Genomic DNA, 19618 nt, shown 5'->3' on the forward strand with positions numbered 1-19618 from the left:
GTGTTGAATTTCACAACAGGGCTCTGCCTTTACGACGTCCTCATTTGACCCCCGGATTCAGCCCTGCCCGCTGAGGGACAGTGAAACCATTTTACACTCCTCCTTGTGGCATCAGACCCCAAGGACAGGGTCAGGTGACCAGACCCACAGGAGTCTCATGGACAAAGTAGAGAGATGGTTGGGTAGCACCAGGGACATCTGCTGGTGCCTGGATGCAAAATCATGGGTTGGGAGAATTTAGAATCATTGAAGGGAGACTATAATGATTTGGAAGATGAGCTGCTCCCTGTAATGCCTTCTGGTTCACCTCCGGATGAAGACTAAGAATCCCCATCTGGCTATATGGTAGAGAAAAAGGGAGGAACATCCCCTGCCCCAAACACAGCCCCAACTTCATTTTGGGCTACCAGCTGCCCTGAGGGTTGCTGGCATGTTCTAAAATATTTATGTTGTCAAAGAGCCAATGGGCTACTGTTAGCACCTCTCAAAGCTGTATCTGCCAAAGACTTTTGCTTAGTTCAGTTTTCTACTTACAGCCAACACCTTTCCTGGGGACCACTCCAATTACTTGTATCACATTTGAGATCAGTAATTCCCAGGAGCAAGTGAGAACCATCAGAGCACAGCCACGTTGCCATCTAGCACTAGGAATGTATTCAAGAAATATTTTATCTTATTGAGTATTCTGAAAAGTAGGTCTAAATAAGAAACAATAAACACCGATGTAAAGAAAATGCCTTTCCATAAATCAAAACTAAGATAAAGCTTCAGTGCGCTGATTTTTCATTTGAAGAGTGATGGGAATCTTCTTCCCAGCATCAGGCATAAATGGGTATCTTAAGGAAACTTGCAGAGAGGGAATATGTATTCTGAAAAAGCAAAGGTGCTATTAAATCTTAGTTTAAATACCCCAGGAATCCAAGTGAAGGCCAACAGGCCTCAGCTGCCTGCCTGTCCCACACCTTTGGTCTTGGATGATGAGACAGTGAATAAACATTTTGCTACAGAAACAATCTTACTTCTTAGCTCAAAGGGTCTGATTGTTACTATTTTAGAAGTTGGGAGGGACTGAGACAGCCTGCAATTCACCCACTGAAAGAACAGAGATTTCCTTTCTCAGCCGAACTATGCTCAGGAGATAGAACCATCAGAAGCCCATTGCAGAGGCCAAGAGCCAGCAGAAACCTGAGCTGTGCCTTCATGGCTGCACAAACCAGGAAAGGGGGATTTTGCTCCAGAACAACACTTATCAGGATGCCATCCAAATAGATAACGATAAATAAAGGGAAATCAAAAATAGAATGACCTTTAATCTTCCAAAATGTCAAGGTCCTCGTCTGAAAAAGACCAAAGACAATACCTGATTCTTGTCTGGATTCTTTTTTTTATAATGGGCAATTAGTAACACTTGAATGGGGTCTGAGGAACAGATGGGAGTGATGTTTCAGTGTGAATTCCCTGAATCCAAGAGTTGTGACCTGCTTAGGAAGGTGTCCTCAATTGCCACAGCTTCTAAAGCAAAGTGCCACAGATCACTGGCTTAAGCAAAGAAATCTATTGGCTCACATTTTGGAGGCCAGAAGTCCAACATCAGGGTATTGGCAGGTCATGCTTTCTCCAGTCTGCAGCCTTCTAGTAGTGGATTGCCAGCAATCCACAACTCAATCTCTGCTTCCATCACAGGAACATCTGTCTCCATCTCCTTCTATGGTTTTGTTTCCATATCCAAGCAGTATTACCTGGCTGGTGCCTCCAGTATGGGCTTCTCCTAGCCTCAAAGCCATGAGGCAATAAATTCACGTTCTTTAAACCAACCCACTGTATGGAATTTCTTTTAGCAGCCAGGAAAATAAAACAGGAGGTCAGGACTGGAGCATGTCTTTATGCAGGGCATGATTCCATGCCCTACAGGAGTTGTCTTTGCTTACATGAATTACTCAAACAAATTGAGGGTGATAAGGCATTGTGGTAGTTAGGTTCAGGTGTCAACTTGGCGAGGTGAAGGTGCCTAGTTCTACTGCGATGGACATAAGCCAGTGGCATCCGAACCTCATCTCTTCCTGATTACATCTGCAGTAGGCTAAAAGGTGGGCCTACTGCAATGAATGATATTTCATTTAATTGGCTGTTGCTTAAATGAGAGAGCACAACCTAGCATAGCCCAAGCAGGTCAGCATACCTCATCACAGCACTCACAGCTCAGTCCAGGCCTTTGGAGATGTAGAAAGGAATCAGCCCAGGGAAAGCTGTTGGAAACCAGAGGCCTGGAGAGAAGGCCAGCAGAGATCGCCCTGTGCCTTCCCACATAAGAAAGAATCTCAGTTGAAAGTTAGCTGCATTTACTCTGAAGAGCTATACATTAACTAAATAAATCCCCTTTTATTGAAAGCCAATCCATCTCTGGTGTGTTGCATTCTGGCAGCTAGCAAACTAAAACAGGCATCATGTCATCAACTTCTCATATGTTTCAGGGAAAAAGGTCTTTGCATTAGGATTACACCATTTCTGTATGTTTGAGATTCTTTTAGAATAAAATTTAATTTGAAAAACATCCACAGTCCTGGGACCCAGCAGTCACCTTGGCAAGTGGCAAAGGGCAAGGACAGGGCAGGCATTGCCCCAGCATAGGAGGATCTTCCATGGAAAATGCAGTGATGGGGTGTCCCAAGGGTATCTCTTCTTATTTAGTAATGGGAAAATGCCTTGTTGCTTCTCACAAAGAATGACATATTGTTTCAGCAGGAGGTGGGAGGTAGGAGACTGATATACAATGGAAAATGACCAGGAAACTCTGGCCCACTACCAGCAACTGGCAGTCCAGGAAGTTTGCCGGTATCTACAGCAAGCAGTCCATGGAGCCAAAGAACAATCCTGGAAGCAATCAGCACAAAACTGTGATGACTTTATCAATCATTGACACCTTCCACAATTTTTACCCCTAGTTTCAACTTAGGACCAACTAGAGAAAGCCATATATATTCTCCCCTACTCAACCATGTAGGATTCTTGGCTCCTAGTTGCCCACCTCCAGCTTCCCCAGACCAACCACAGCATAGCGGAAGTCTTCCCTTTTGTTCCACTTTAAAGCTTTCCTTTTATTCTGAGTGTCTCCCAAATGAAAGTGAGAGTGGTTGACTCTATTTTTATAGCACACTCTGAATGAGCAGTCTTTGATGATTTTCATTTAGGTCATGTGTTAGTTTGTTAATGCTGTCAGAAATACCAGAAAGGGTTGGTTTTTATAAAAGAGCATTTATTAAGCTGCAAGTTTATAGTTCTAAGGACCTAAAAATGTCCAAGCTAAGGTATACATGAAAGATACCTTGATTCAAGAAAGGCCAATGGGTCCAGAACACCTGTTTCAGCTGGGGGGGGGGGGCAGGGCAAATTGCTGGCATCTGCTCTTCCTTTGGCTTCTAGTTTCAAACAGCTTCCACAATGGGCTTTTCCTTCTACATGTCCAATTGTCACTTTCTGTGTCAGTTCTGAAGCTTTTTCCACAATACTTTCTTCTTAAAAGACTCTAGTAAGCAACCCACCTTGAATGGATGGAGGCACATCTCCATGGAAACCACGTAATCAAAAGGATCCACCACAGCTGGGTGGGTCACATCTCCATGAGCACAACCTATTCATAGATTTCCATTCTACAATATTGAATCAGGATTAAAAGACATGGCTTTTCAGGGCTCCACAACACTTTCAACCTGGGACAGGTTGTCTTCATTTATTTCCATACAGGTGAGTGCACCATCATCTGTCAACACCAGCAGGTGCTGTCAGTGTCCAGGAAGTCCAGGGAGTGGAAGTGACAGATGAAGGAGGAAAGACAGATCCGGGTGTATTTGGGAATAGGTTGCTGCTATGGGCAGTGGGGGCCCACCACTGGGGATAAAAGTGGAGAGGTCTGTGTGCATGCAGCACATGGGCAGTAGTTAGTTTCTGGTGTCAAATTGGTCAGGTGATGGTGTCCAGTTCTGTTGTCATGGACTTCAATCACCAGCATGTGAAATTCATCTATGGCTGCTTGCATCTGTGGTTGGCTGAGGGGAGTGCCTTCCACAAAGAGTGAGTCCTAAAATGAGAGAGCAAAAGAGAGACAGGATGCTCAGCACATTACAACACAAGCAGCTGAGAGCTCAGAGCCAGCTAAAAGCCAACTCAGACTCTGATGTTTGGAGTTGCAGAAAGAATACACCCTGGGGAAAGACGGTTGAACCCGGAAGCGGGAGAGAGGGGCAGCATACATTGCTGTGTGCCTTCCCAAATCAGGAAATTTGTAACTCAATAAATACCCTTTATATAAGTCAATCAATCACTGGTGTATTGTATCCTGGCAGCATTAGCAAACTAAAACAACATGCCTCAGAATTTCCCAGCTGAGGGACAAAGATGCAGGGATATTGATTCCCCAGTCCTTGTTTTTCATCTACAGAGGACTGCTCTCAGGTGCATAAATAGTCTGTCACTTTTCAGTCTATTCTACCTGCCGGTAAACATGCCCTATGGCCAGAGAAAGGCATCAGGCAAAGCTGCAGGGCCTGCAGTGGAAGGTCTCATGGTGAGATTCAGAAGACTCTTGTGGAGTGCCAGCAGCTTCTTGGTATTATCAAGAAAGTGTATTACAACATACAGAATCCAAGGTGCAAATTATGTATCTGATAAAGACTGAATGTCCAAAATATATGAAGAATTCCTACCATCCAACAAAATTGCAGAGCTCAATTATACAATGAAGAAAGTACTTGAATAAACACTTCTCCAAAGAATATAGACAAATGATCAATAAGCCCATGAAAAGAAGCGCAACATGAATTCTCATCAGGAAAATACAAATCAAAACCACAATTGAATACAGCTTCACACCTTCTGTGGTAGCCATAATGAAATAAGACAGAAAATAACAAGTATTAGTGAGAATATGGAGAAATTGAAAAAAGGAGTAGAGGGTCCTTGCATTTGGAAAGCCCAGGACACATCTCCTGATGGTTTCTCATTGGCTGGGATGAGGGATGCATGCCCATTCTTACATGTACTTAGAATTGGCTGTGGTCTGCACTGATTTCCTGGTTCCATCTGAAACCATCCTTGGTGGTATGAGTAGGCTCAGTCCCTCCTAAACACATGGCTGGAGACAAAGGCAGGAGGGGGTCCCCAAAGAAAAGTCATAATTATGATTTTTTCCAGAAGATGATTAGAGACAAAAGAAGAGAAGGGGGAAGAGAAGAAGGGAGAAAGAACAAAATGAAGGGAAGGGAAGGGGGGAAACCCTCTGCACACGCATCAGAATAATGAGCAGCCAGAAGAAGGAAGATCAGTCTGAAAGCCCGGCACAGGGGCCCCTCTTGTATGTAGCAGAGTTTAGTGGGGGAAAATGGCTTTTAAAAGTAGGAGTGAGCTCTGCTTCCAGATAAATGAATTAGTCACATGCGGCTCTAAGTCTCCCAAAGAATGTCACGGTTAAACCTGGACAGAATGCATGCAGCACCATCTTGAAGGCTCTGAAACAGGTATGTAGCTGACAAATTAGACGGGAAGACCAGAATTTGAAATATTACTGAACCTTTTCAGGGATTTACTGCTTATTTTCCTGTAATCCCCCAGGCAGAACTCAAGACAGCCAGAAACCTGGAAGTAGACACTGGGGTGTAGACAGAAGGCTCCAGGAGAATCCCTCTAGTTGTGGATCGAGATGCAGGAAAAGAGAACCATAAAGCTCATAGGCAGTAGGAGCAGTCCCACTTTGTTCCTGCCTCAGAGCGCTCATGCCCCAGCCTCCAAGCAATCCCATGGTGGTAGACTTGGCAACACTAGCAGAAGCCATGTGGTCTTCAGGCATAGGAAATGTGGAGCTAGGGAAACGTTCCTCTATGATCAGGGGAGCAGTAGTTCCAAGAGGTGTAGAAAACTTTAGCGCCATATCCCTGTCTGGCCCCAGAATTGGGTACAGGCATGAGAATGCTCAGCAGAGCAAGGCACTGCTCTGGCTGCAGGACCGAAAAGCAGAAACTCAGGGAACTCAAAAGCCCTGGAGACATCACAGAAAGTGAGAAGTTCAAGAAAGTGATTGTGGTGATATGAAGCTATACATACACTCAGAAAAACACGCACTTAAGTAAACCATTCCTGTAGGTATGAAACCATCGTAAGTAGGACCTTTTGATAAGGTTATTTCAGTTGAGGTAGGTGTGTAGCTCAGACCAATCAAAAATGGGTCTTAATCCTATTAAAAGGGTCTTTAATAAGAGAATGAAATTCACACAAAAAGAGAGAAAGCCACAGGAAACAAGAAGCCAGACATCAGTGGAACCCATAAGAGAAGGGACAGACTAGGAGACACTACCATGTGCCTTGTTATGAGGCAGAGGAGCCAAGAATTGCAGGCAGTCAGCCCAGGGCACCACAGTCTTCAGGGAGGAACCACTGTCTTGGTGCCTTGATTTGAACTTCATTTTAGCCTCAAAACTACAAGTCAAAAAATTCCATTGTTTGAGCCAACCCACTTCGGGATATTTGTTTGAGCCTCCAAAGGAACTAAAAGGTGACACCTGAGCTAAACCCTGAGCTGCACAAATTTGGATCTAACCCTAAACAGCATAGTCAGGACTTCTAGAACTGCACTAAGGTAGCGACCACCACCGAGCCAGACTGACCACTGTATGGTTCACACCCAACACAGATCTAAATCACATTGCAAAGAGTATTGAAACTGACATGGAAACCACAACATACAGATGGCTGGTCAGAACTTGCAGTCCGGACCCAACTGGGTCAACGGCCAGCTGAAACAAATATCAGGGTTTTATCAAGATTCAAAGTCTCATAACTTAATATTCATCTGTCCAGGATCAATTCCAAAATATTCATTATATGAAAAAAAATAGAAAAATGTCCACTCTTGGAATAAAAAACAATCAGCAGATATCAGATATTTGAATTCTCTGACAAACTTTAAAATAGACATTATCAAAATGTTCCAAGAAGTAAGGATGAGCATACTTGAAATGAAGGGAAAGGTAGGAGATATCAGCAAAGAAACAGAAGATGTAAATGAAAACCAAATAGACATTTTACAACTGAAAAATACAAAACCAAAAATCAAAAACTCATTGAAAAGGGTCAATAGCAGATTTGAAATGTCAGAGGAAAGAATTGTACACTTGAAGACAGATCAATAGAAGTTATCCCATCTGAACAAAAGGGAAAAAAGTGATTTAAAAAAAAGCATTGAGCTTCAGATACCTGTGAAACAATTTAAAAGATTTCACAGTCATGACATTTGATTCCCAGAAAAACAGGAGAAAGATTGTAGTGCAAAGATTTTGAAGAGAGAATGGCTGAAAACCTCGCCAATTTGTCTAAAGACACAGGCTTACAGATTCAAGAAGCTCAGCAAATCCCACAGGATGAATGCAAAAAAATCCATCTCAAAACATATCAGAATCAAACTGCTGAAAATTAAACCAAAAATCTTCGAAGCCAAGAGAGAAAAATGACCCTACTTATAGAGAAATAAAGATTCGAATGGTTGCAGATTTCTCAGCAGAAACCATAGCGGCCGGAAGGAAGTAGAACAAGATTTTAAAATGTTAAAAGATAAGAACTGTCAAACCAGAATTCTATATTCAGCAAAAATATACTTGAGGCAGGATAGTGAAATAAAGACATTATCAGATGAAGAAAAACTAAGATATTTCATTAATAGCACACCTGATATGAAAGAAGCGCTAAAGGAAGTTCTTCAGACAGACAGAAAATGACACCAGAAGGTAACCAGCAGGAATGCAGAAAAAGCAAAAGAAATGTAAATATGTGAATACATATAATAGACAATGTTCTCCTCTTAAGTTACAATCAGGATTAGTGAAAGCAACATTTAATCATTTTAATGAGGTCTTCAATGAATGCAATTTAATGACCTTATTAAAACATAGTTCTAGCAAAAAAGAGGGAGGAAAAGGGATTCAGATGCTGGTGAGATTATTACATTTCTTTTGAAGTAGTAAAATAGTGATTCTAAACTATCTTTTGAAGATTAGAAATGTACCCCTAGAGCAAACAATAAAATTATACCAAAATATATTAGCAAAACCATAGTAGATAAATTGAAATGAAATACCAAAAAAAAAAAAAGTAAATAACCCAAAAGAAGGTAAGGCAGTGGAATCAGAGGAATGGAAACAGGAACAAACAGAAACAAGTAGAACTAAATTCAAGCATATCACTAATTATATCAAATGTAAGTGATCTAAATGCAAATAAATTAAAGTAAATCTAAAGGGAAATACAGAGATTGCCAAAATTATAAAAATATGACCCAACTATATGTCTTCCATATTTACAAATAAGATAATCTTATGCATTATGTTTTGAAAAATCTGAAGAAGTTGACCAAAAAAAAAAAAAAACTTCTTAGAGAGTGTGATATTTGTGATGGATAGACACATAAATTCATGGAACAAAATACAGTCCAGAAATAAACCCTTGGATAACCAACTGATTTTTCACAATAGAGATGAAATCAATTCAGTAGAGAAAGAAATATCTTTTAAACCACTGGTGGTGGAAAAATTGAGCTTCTATATGCAATAGAAACAAATATCAAACTCAACACCATATCTTATACAAAATTAATCCAAAATGGAATGATGTATATAAATGTAAACATAAAACTACAAAAGTTTTAGGAGAAAATACCAACGACTAGTGTTAAGCAAAGGGTTCTCAGACATGATATCAAAAGCAAGATCCATTCTTTTTAGAAGTTGAACTTCATAAAATTTAAATTTTTGCTCTAATGAAGACACTCTTAAATGAATAAGACAAGCTACCAGCTGAAAGAAATATTTGCAAATCACTTATCCGACAAAAAAAAATAGTGGGAAGGGTGGCTGGGAGAGTGAAACTGTAGGAAACCAGGGGTTGGTCCAGCCAGGGACCACGGGGAGGCTGTGGGACTCACCCCTGAGTTATCCCATGAGGCATGAGGAAGCTGGAGAATTTCTACATCGACGTCCCCTCCTGCTCTCAGGCACTATTCCAGATCTTCCCGCCCATCCTGCACACGGGGTAGAGCGAGCTCTGGCCATCAGAGAAAGCCCTCGAGCAGAGACCCTGGTGCTGGAAGACGTGAATGGCAAGTAACAGCCTCTGGGCTTTGGGCACGTCCTCAACAGTGTTGTACACATGCAAATCCACAGAATAATTTCCCAGTGCAAGATTTACTTGCGTCTAAAAGTATCTGTGCTTTTGCTTTGATAGAAAAAGATCTGTTGAAGATTGAAAGAGTGAAAATCAGCTCGGCATGAAAAGGAGAAAAGGGTAAGAGCTCAGACACAGAAAACACGGCTGCAAAGTTTACAGGAAAGCTGTTTCTCCCAAGGCCATGGAGCAGCCATAAAATGCCATGACGCCCCCCTCATTGAGTGGCCACCACTGTTTTACCAATGATGCACCCAGACTCTCTTTGCCGTGCCTGTCTGTTATGGGGGGGCCCTCACCTCAGGAGAGCACCCTTCTGATCTTCCCTCCAAAACAGCAGCCACCCCAGGATGGATGTCCTCTTACACCCTCCTCAGAGCCGTTCAGCAGAAACCCACACCCTAGTAAATGCACTTTTCTGCAGAGCGGCTTCCACCCAGCTCCCAGGGCCCTTCCTTGTTACACCAGGGCAATAAATCCACCTGTTTCCTACTGCAGGCTGGTACCTGTCGACGGATCAGATTTTAACAGTAACTATTGCCAAGCTGATTCCTAATCTTTCAACCTTTTATGCTCCTGACAGAAAGACAGTTTCCCCCAAACCTTGCCACCACTGGAGTATTGACCAACTGTTTGTTTTTTGTCAATTTAATGGGTGAAAAATGGTTGTTAACATTTGTATTTCTTTAACCGTGAATGTGAGTGGCATCCCAAATGGGTTTAGTCTTTTTTGTTACTTTTATTCTGCAAATAACCCCTTGGTATCCACTACACATTAGATTTGCCCATCCTCTCTGGGCTGGACCAAAATTTGCTTTTTCTTTTTTATCTCAGGCAGATGAAAATAACAGGAAACCAGAAGACAGAGCCTGGCTGGCAGGGTGTCCCACCCGCTTTATCCTCTGCAAAAAGCAGGCCAAAGCCCTAATTCACAATCTTCACAGTAGCTCCACTGATAATGAGCCCAAGCTGGAAACAGCCCATTTCTCCAGGAACAGGAGAAAGCCAAATAGAGCACGTGGATCAAGGCAGCCCCAATAGTGTCTGTAGTCTTGACAGAGAACTCGGCCACCAGGGGCACCCCGAATGCCGCTTTGACGTGGACCGTCTTGGGTCCCAAGGAGGCAGCTGGCGGGAAATGGGGGTCGGGAGAGGTTCCTGGACAAAGTGGGAAGAGTGGGACTATCCGTGAGGGGGGAACTTTGGGGCCCGACTGCTCCCACATGGATATCAGTGCATTAGAGGCTTGGCAATTGTTCAGGGAGAACACAGGAATTGGGAAGACAGGCACTCTCCTAGCAGGAACATAAACTGGGGAGGTAACAGGAGGCAGTGCCCTAAACCCAGGCTACAGGAATCTCAGCAGACTTTCCAGGATCTACAAAATCACAGGAAACTGGCCGTAGTATCAGTGAGAGGTCACAGTGGATGCCAAGGAACAGGTGGGACTTACATGAGTCCAGAAGGAGAACAGACCTGGGACAGGGAGAAAAAGGATTTTATTAGTTCATTTCTCTGTATAAATTTTTATTGTAGTAACGTACATATAACACAAAATTTCCTATATTGACACTTCCATGAATACATGTATACAACTCAGTGATATTCGTCACAGTCACAATTTTTTTTACCTCTTGTTATTTATTTATTTTAACCTTCTTTTTTTACTCATCTTTCATCATACCCTGGATAAAGGGAGTATCAGACACGTTTCTACAATCACACGGTCACACTGTAAAAGTTGGATAGTTATACAATCATCTTCAAGAATCAATGCAACTGGAATACAGTTCAACAATTCCAAACACTTCCCTCCAGCCACTCCAATACACCATAAAGGAAAAAGAGATCTCCTTATACTGCAAAAAATACCCTCTACAACAACCTCTCAATTCTATTTGAAATCTCTCAGCCTCTGAAACTTTATTTTCTCTCATTTCTGACTTCGCCCTTTTAATCAAGAAGCCTTTCTCAATCCCATGATGCTGGGTCCTGGCTCACTCCAGGAGTCTAGTTCCAGGTTGCCAGGGAGATTTACATCCCTAGGAGTAAATGTAGAGGGGAGGACAGTGTTGAATTGGCTTAGAGAGAGAGAGACCACATCTGAGCAACAAAAGAGGTTCTATGGGGGTGACTCTTAGGCGTAATTATAAGTAGACTGAGATTCTCCTTTGCAGGAATAAGTTTCATAGGGGTGAACCCAAGATCAAGGGCTCAGCCTATTGAATTGGTTGTCCCCACTGCTTGTGAGAATATCTGCAATTACCTAGATGAGGAAGTTTAATATTTCCTCCTTTCTCCCCAGACTCCTAAGAGGATTTTGCAAATACTTTTTTTGCTCTTGGCCAAAATTACTCTAGGATGAACTGGGGTATAACCTGTATGAACCAACAAGTTTTCACCCCTATTCAAGATTCTATGTAATTACAGTACTCAAACAAACTGACCATACAGTTAAATTAGCTAATGCACTACCAAAAATATAAATTTTGCACAAAATAAAATCTCTTCCTTTGGTCTCACACAGAAGTTGAAGTTTTAAAACATAGACCGCATCATCCTTTATGCTGTATTTTGATCTACCCTCATCGTTTCCCAATCAGCATCATCATATCTCTACTTGAAGTCTGATCACTTCTTCAAACTTTGCTGTATGGGGTAATGCTAACTTTCACAGGTTCAGAGCTCTAACTTTGAGTCTCAGGTGTCATGCAAATAGCTGAAGTTCTGGGGAATAACTAGTTTATACACATATAGCTCAGCATCTCCGAATTCAGGAAAAACAGTTACAACTTTGTGGTTTCATTCGCCTATTTGCATGCCTCAGCACTTCACTCCTTCTTGAGGCCTCTGAGTAGTCCATTGTATGTATGCACCTCAGCTCCCCATTTCATTCCTCAACGAGGCCACCTCCATTCATTGCAATTCCTGAACAATGCTGCCAAAAACAGCAGTGTGCAAATGTCCATTCATGTTCCCACTCTCAGTTCCTCCAAGTGCATATCTAGCTATGGGGTTGCAGCAGCACATGGCAAGCCCATTCAATTGCCTCTTGTGGAACCACCACGCTATCCTCTGAAGGGGCTGCACTGCTCTGCTTCCCAACTAACAGTGAATTGGTACATCACTTCCTGCACATTTTCTCCATCATTTGTACCTCTCTATTCATTTTTAAACAGTTTGATTCACGCATCATACAATCCAATCTAAACTGAAAAATCAGTGGTTCTCATTATAAACACATAGCCATGTCTTTGCCATGACACCTATATGAGGACATTTCCTTTTCTTCTGCAAACATTCCCATACCATTCCCTCTCCCACTTATTGACATTTTAGCTTTGGCATATTGCATTTCTTGTATTCAGTGGAGTATATAACAATGTTACTGTTAACTATACACTCTAGCTTGCACTGATCGTATTTTTGCCTGTATGACATCCCATTTTCAACACCTTGCAATGTTGACATTCATTTTTCTCCCTCATGAAAAAATATTCTTATATTTGTACATTGAATCACCATCATTATCCACTCTAGGCATCCCTAAGTTATACTGTCTCAGCCTTTATCCACTATCTTTCCTTCTGGTGTCATACATGCCCCAGCCCTGCCCCCTCAAATATACTCACATTCAGCTTCAGTCAGTGCACTTTATATTATTACGCTACCATCAGATGTTAGTATGCTATCCAGTTCTGAATCTTTACAATCAGTTCTCTTGCACATTCTGTACTCCTTCAGCACCAAATGCCCAATCTCTACCCTCTTTCTAGCTCCTGGCAATCTGCGTCCTTAACTTTAATGCTCAAAGTTAACTCATTAATGTTAGTTCACTTTAGTGTTACCATACAATATTTGTCCTTTTGCTTTTGGCTTATTTCACTCAGCATAATATCCTCAAGGTTCATCCACTGTGTTTTATGCTTCATGACTTTATTCTGTCTTACAGATACAGAATATTACATCATATGTATATACTATCACTTGCTTAGTCACTCGTCCATTGATGAACATTTGAGCTGTTCCCATCTCTTGGCAATCATGAATAACACCACTATAAATATCAATGTCCAATTCTGCAATTGTTTCCTGCCTTCAGGTCCTCTGAATATATACCTAGTAAAGGATTGCTAGATTATATGGCAACTCTATACTTAGCTTCTGAGGAACCGCCAAACTGCCTTCTAGAGTGGTTGTACCATTTTACATTCCCACCAACAGTGAACAAGTGTGTGCCTTTTCCTGCAAATCCTCTCCAGCACTTGTGGCTTTCTGTTTTTTTGGTTAATGGCCATTCTAGTGGGTGTGATATGGTATCTCATTGTGGTTTTGATCTGCATTACCCTTGATGAATTATAGAGCAACTGGTTTCATGCCAGCACTGGGACACAGCTGTGAATAAAACAAAGTCTTCTCTGTGGCACTAACATTCGGAGGTCTTCCAGAGGCATTCTGAAGAGGCATTACCTAGTCTAACCTGGTAACCAACTGGAGGCAAAGGATGAGGCTTAAAATTGTGGGCACATGTGTGTGTGATTGTGTGTGGATGTGAGTCGAAGGTGTGGGTGTGTGCATGAGTGCATACAAGTGCATATCAGTGCATGCACTAGTGTGTGCACCAATGTGAGCATGTACATGGATATGTTAAAGTGTGAATGTGTGTGTATTTGTGTGTGTGCGAACACAGCCAGTCATTCATTCAACTTCAAGAACTGCACCAGGAGTCAGTGGTGAGGACAACGACAATGACGACCATACACAGGCTCTCTTCTAAGCATTTTGCCTGAGTTGTCTCATTTAATAATTAAAACACAAGGTAGGAATCATTGTTATACCCATTCTACAGAAGAGAAAACCAAGACGTAGCAAATGTAAGCAACTTACCCACATTCTAGTGAATGGTGGAGCCAAGATGCCACCCAAACATTCTGATTCAACCCTGTGGGGCTGAAAGTCAACTGACAGAGACAGACCTGAAAACCAACGAAGGAAAAACAACCTTGCAGCTTTGAGGAACCAATGTATGAGGCATTGTGAGGGCTCAAATGAGCACATGTGCACCAATCAAGGCAGAGGGGAGAGCCAAGCAATCAGGAAACCCTTCCTGGAGGAGAAAACCCTTGAGCAGAATCCAGGAAGAAGAGCTGATGATAGCAAAAAGAAGAAAGGGAAGGGATATGCCTCAGAGGGAACACCCTGAGACTGAGGTGAAGGAAATCATGGAGGAAACCTGGACAGGGGGGAGTCTGGTGTCCCTAGGCAGCTGTCCGCTGCAAAGCCCATCCTTTCAGTGTTGTTCTCACTTTGAAGGAAGAGGCTATAGGCTCAAAGGAGAGGTGAAGAGGCGGGTTACTCACTGAGAGCCCAGCCTCTCCTCTGTGATGTCAACAATTTCACTTGGCCACAGACCTACAAAGCAAAATCCAGCCAAACCAAAATCCCACAGGTAATTGCAGCCACCATCACGAATTTGGGGACCTACCTCTGGGAAGAGTGCTGATACTATGACTTTCTCATCCCCACCTTGGCTCAATGATATGCTGGGGCTCCTGACAGACAGACATCATGGGCAGCCACTGAGCTAGTCCCACTCTAGTCCATGCTGAGTCCAGGGAGCAGCCATTGGATCTACCTGGCTCCAGAAAAAAGCCTCTGTGGGGCCATGAAAGCCAAGGGCCCTAAACCAAGCCTACACTGAATCAACCTGAACTGTTGGAAACCGTGAAGAAGGGTTAGGAGGGCAGGAACCTTCTTTGATTGCAACTAGAGACCTTACCAAAAAATCACCCAAGTTACAGAGTGGGTGAGGAATTTTAGAAACCAGTCAGATCAGCTTCCTTAGCAAGTTCCTTAATCTGTGTTGACAGATTGGGGGCCAGAGAGCATCTTCTAGCAGAGATACTCAAAGCTTAAAGCCAGAGGCCACAAGCACGAAAGGCAAACACAGGTAACCTTGCAGTTAATATTCTGTTCAAGGTGGAGCAGAAAGCCTCTCTGACCCTTATGATCCTTTACATTGTGAATCTCAGCCTCTAAACTTGCTCTGGGTGAAATTTGGAAAGCTGGTGCTGAGAACAACGGATGTTTTGTAAGATCATTGGGCTGCAAACTTACATCCAAAGATATGTGCTCTTCGCAATAAACCCATTGGTGCATATCACCTACAGAGAACCTACAGCAGGGAAGGAGCTGAGACAATGAATGGAATAAAGGGGTGGAACTTGTTGACTAGTTCTGGGACCTCTTAATGCCAGAAGGGAGAGGTTCATGGAACCGCTGACAGCATGTGGGACCCAGATTGGCAGTGCCAGGAGAGTGATGATCACAAATCAAATATTTGAGGAGTCCCCAGCTCACAGAGGGACTTTCAAAGAAATTTGCAACAATCAGTTGAATCTATAGGATTAGACCTCAAACCTGGGAAGTTTAAGGGAATATTTGGGGGGAGAGTCAGATTCACAAAAGCTTGGAATATGTCTCAGTGCCAGGCAAGTAGGAAGATTCTGGTTTCCTCACCTCTTCTTCATCTCCAATTCCCTACAGCAGGAAGACTCCACAAACCACAGTTAGTAAAACAGGGGACAGGAGGTGCTATGATATCGGGGATTATAAAAAAGAAGCATAAGCTTTCCTCTAATGCAGGCATCCAGCTTGGAGGAGGTCCAGCAAGGGGAGAGGGAAAAGTGTCATCTTTACTGCATGTTCTAAGCTTTGTCATCTCAAGAGAATGTCCTCTTAATTTCTGACTCTAGGTACTGTTCTAAGACTGTGTAGGCTGAGAGTGACTTGAGAGCCCATGGGATGGCCCAGAACCATCGCACAGATTCAAGGAGCAATTGGCATTTCTGAATGCCTCCAAAAGCCTAGAGGTGGACATGGACCTGTGCTTAAATGTGGGGAGGAGAAACTGCTCACCAGGTCTCATCATCAGCTCCCTGGAAGAGAGGTCCATCTTCCATCCACATTTCAGAGATTTGTGTAGGCATCCCCAAAGCTGAAGAATTATTAACATAGAGAAAGAGCCCATGGTCTGGGCTTGGGGAGAGTGTGTAACCTGCGGTGTGGGAGGAGACTACGAGAAATAAAATCAGGGGAAAGAGGAGGGAGAGCATAGTGCAGGCAGTTTATGGTGTTCACCGCTGTGAGCTGTTCAAGGAGGCACAGCATCCTTGGCTACAGCATCCACAGAATAGGAACCCTGTTTTGGAACGCTGGGTTCTGAATAGGAACCTCAAAAGAGCATTTCTCTTATCATCCCATTCTCTGTGCCCACGATGCAAGATACTCCTCTTAATCCCACAAAAATGGCAGCTATGCCCAGGAGATGACCCCTACTGGGCACACACAACACGACAGCAGCTGCAAACACCAAACAACTACTGCTTCTACAGAGCCGTCATATGGGAGAGTCAGAGCAATCCCATGAGGAGTTAAACATTTTAGCGGCCCACCCTCACATTCCATCCCCCTTAATCGTTGCAGGGACATTCTGGGATTCACCAGCTTTGGGCTTGGGAAGTGCCCCTGGCAATAGTCAGCAGGATAAAGCTGGATGAGAGAGAAGTGAGTTGCTCCCCCAGGCCCGTAGACATAAACAGAAGAAGAGTGAAGTACCACAGGGAAAATTCCATTTGCTTGAGACCCAGGGGCTCAGAGACTCAGAACAAGGGAGCTCTGCCCAGCAGGGAAGACCATGTGGATGCCTCTGGTTTACCAGCTGGGCCAGGGGTGCAAAGATACTGCAGCACATGGAGCTCAGCTCTGTCTACCTCTGTCTCAGACCCCAATAGTTACTATCACAAATATCACATTTTTTGCCAGTCATATTGGATGAAGGCCCATCTTGATTCAATTCTAATGTATCATCAGTACTAGCTTCTCTCAAGAATTTAGACAAAGAATTGCAAATTGAATTCAGAGAAAATACTGTAGATGGAAGGAAAATATCACACAAATGAATGAAATAGAAAGCAAAAGTATAGTAGAAAAGATCCTAAAGCCCAAAACTGATTCTTTGAAAGTCTAGAAAAATCAGTAAGCCTTGGCAAGAGAGATCTGAAAATGGAGAATGTGGTCATAACCACATTGGGAGTCAAAGGGGCCTCATTTCCAATCCTGGCAATCACAAACTTGACAATGAGCTAGCAAACAACCCGAGGCAGGAAGCCTGAGGAGGAACAAGCACTGGGGTCTACAGCCTCTAGTGTGCATGCACATGACAATGAAACTTAAACACCTCCTTTGACAGGTTTCTGTGTCCAGTGGACCTTGACTGCTGTATCCTTAGAACACATGTGAAAGCATCAATTCATGCATGAAGATGAACGGGGCCAAGTTAGGGTTGCCCTCTAAACCCTCTGGTCAATAACTGTGCTAGAACTACTCTGCCAGACCACCTGTCCCCAAGGATGTGTTCCTCCACATTTGGCCCCCTTTACAGACGGCATTGTACAAGTGTCCTGAGGTGGAGGTCTAAAGCAGGGAGTGGTTTCCATGCAAAGCATCCTCATGAGTGGGTAGGGCTGCTTATTGCCGACCTTCTCTCTAGGGCCCCATTTTCTCCCTTGAGGCTCCAGGTAGGAGGCATCACAAGTTGACTCCGCTTTGAGTCCAGTGAAACAGAAAGGTGCTGAGCACCATGGGGACACACATCTTCCTCAGCACTGACCCTTCTTCTGGGCCCTGGCTCCTTTCCACATTGAACCAGCAGACCTCATGCCTGGGCTCCTCTTCTACCTTTTCCTGGGTTCTCAGTCCACCCCAGAGCCCTGACAATCTGAGTTGGTTCTTGGGGTGGGGGTTAGGGGATGGTGGGAAGATCAGCTAGTGCCACAGGGCACCCCTGTGGTTAATGGATGGAAGCAGAGGGAGGAAATGGCATCCTCATGGACCACACCAATGGCCCCCAATCCTGTAAGCTCTTTAATGCTTGCCCTGGGATACGGACTCAGCCAAGGAGGCAAGCATATCTGCTTCTTCCTTCCTTTCCCCCATTAGAGTGTATTAATGGGGGAATACACTCTACAGTGTTAGGTCTACAGAACTAACTGTCACTCCTGACAAGAGATAAAAGTCCACTCTACTTTTCCACACGGGTGTTGTTGTTCAGTAAGGTAAATTCGGTAAACCATGGCATGGCATCCACCAGAAAAGTGCAGCACAAATGAAAAATAGAAATGATGAGAGAGAAATTAGAAAGTGCAACATGTCAAGAGCTGTACATGGAGGATGTGCTCAAGATGCACTGAAAAATCACAAAACTACAGAAAACAAGGTAGGTTTCTCCTGGGCCAGACCATGAACAGCTCAAGTCAGCTCAAGTCAGGAAGAAAGAACAGAGGCTGCTGAACCCTACATCTGCCACCTTTCTCAGGATCTCTGAGGAGGGGGTCTTTGCCCCTGAAGGATTCCTGTCTACCAATAGTTCCCCAGGACAGAGGTCTCTGGAGCATCCTTCACCCCATTTATCCTGGGGAGCTGACTGCTGCAAGATGCTTCAGATGCCCGCCATAGGATGGCAGGTGATGAGATCTCCAGCTCTACTGAAGGATCCACCCTCACTGTCGCCCAGCCCCACCCTCCAGGGTTCCCTAAGCCAGATCAGCTCACAGGATGGGGGTGACATCAGAACTCTGGACAAGGAGAATACTTGCTTCAAGAAAACACAGAGAGGGTAGGTGATCAGATAAAACAACAGACACCCAGTGCAGAAGGGTCCCAGGGAGAAATTCATGTGGCTGAAAGTCATGCAGAGCAGAAAGGTTCAAGGTTGGCACCTTGGAACTAGGACTTGGCCCAGAGAGAAGGGCAGGTGGATGCCTACAGGTCAGCCCTGTTCTCCCAACAATGCTCACTACCCAAGGGGAAGCCAGACCCACTGGGCAAGGGTCTAGAATTCTTTATTTCACTCTACCAGAACCATCTCCTGGTGACTCCCCTAAGCCTTCCTCCAAAGACCCTCCCTGAATTTAGCCTAGATTCCCAGCACATCTGTGCTGCTTTGGGGCCAATTTCAGTGTCAAACCTGTTTTGCTCCTTGGAGTTCTTGAGAGGGATAGTTTCCAATGCCATCATCGTTCTTTCTGCAAATTGGGTGGGCTAATTCCAAGTCCATTATGAATCTGTAGTGAAACCGTTATCAAGAAATCACAACAAATTCTACCAAAAAGACAGAGAAACACATAGACTGTTCACATGCATATAAATTAGTGTATTCTTACAATGTGCAATTTTTCTTCTTCCTCTTATTTTTAAATCACTTATTATTCTTTATCTTTTTAATTATCAATATTTCTCACAGAAGATGCTCACATACTCACCTAAAAATGGTTCTAAGATATTCTCTGCAACACTGTGCCTAATAGCCAGCCCCTGAAAATCACAACGAGAGTTCATTGGCTATAGAACGTGTGGC

The 19618-nt window shown here is 43.5% G+C and overlaps 1 protein-coding gene across 11 annotated transcripts in view; it reads right to left on the reverse strand.

Moving 5' to 3' along the window:
• Window positions 1–3218: 3218 nt before the first annotated feature.
• LOC143644838 (uncharacterized) overlaps window positions 3219–19618 on the reverse strand; it is a 32704-nt gene continuing 16304 nt past the window's right edge. For 2 of the 11 annotated variants that reach the window (XR_013156911.1, XR_013156902.1), the window contains exons 6-9: window positions 19524–19575; window positions 19229–19325; window positions 8963–10677; window positions 3219–4075 (exon numbers count right to left, since the gene is read on the reverse strand). Coding sequence is in view for 2 of the 11 variants with exons in the window: in XM_077114347.1 (XP_076970462.1) it covers window positions 3863–4075; window positions 19229–19325 (310 nt within the window). In the remaining 9 variants the exon portion in view is untranslated. Of the gene's footprint in view, window positions 4076–8962; window positions 10678–16119; window positions 16199–19228; window positions 19363–19523; window positions 19576–19618 lie in introns of all 11 variants that reach the window. The other 9 variants (XR_013156910.1, XR_013156903.1, XM_077114393.1 and 6 more) reach the window with 7 other exon arrangements.

The sequence above is a fragment of the Tamandua tetradactyla genome, chromosome 1, assembly GCF_023851605.1.
Source record: "Tamandua tetradactyla isolate mTamTet1 chromosome 1, mTamTet1.pri, whole genome shotgun sequence".
NCBI lineage: Eukaryota > Metazoa > Chordata > Mammalia > Pilosa > Myrmecophagidae > Tamandua > Tamandua tetradactyla.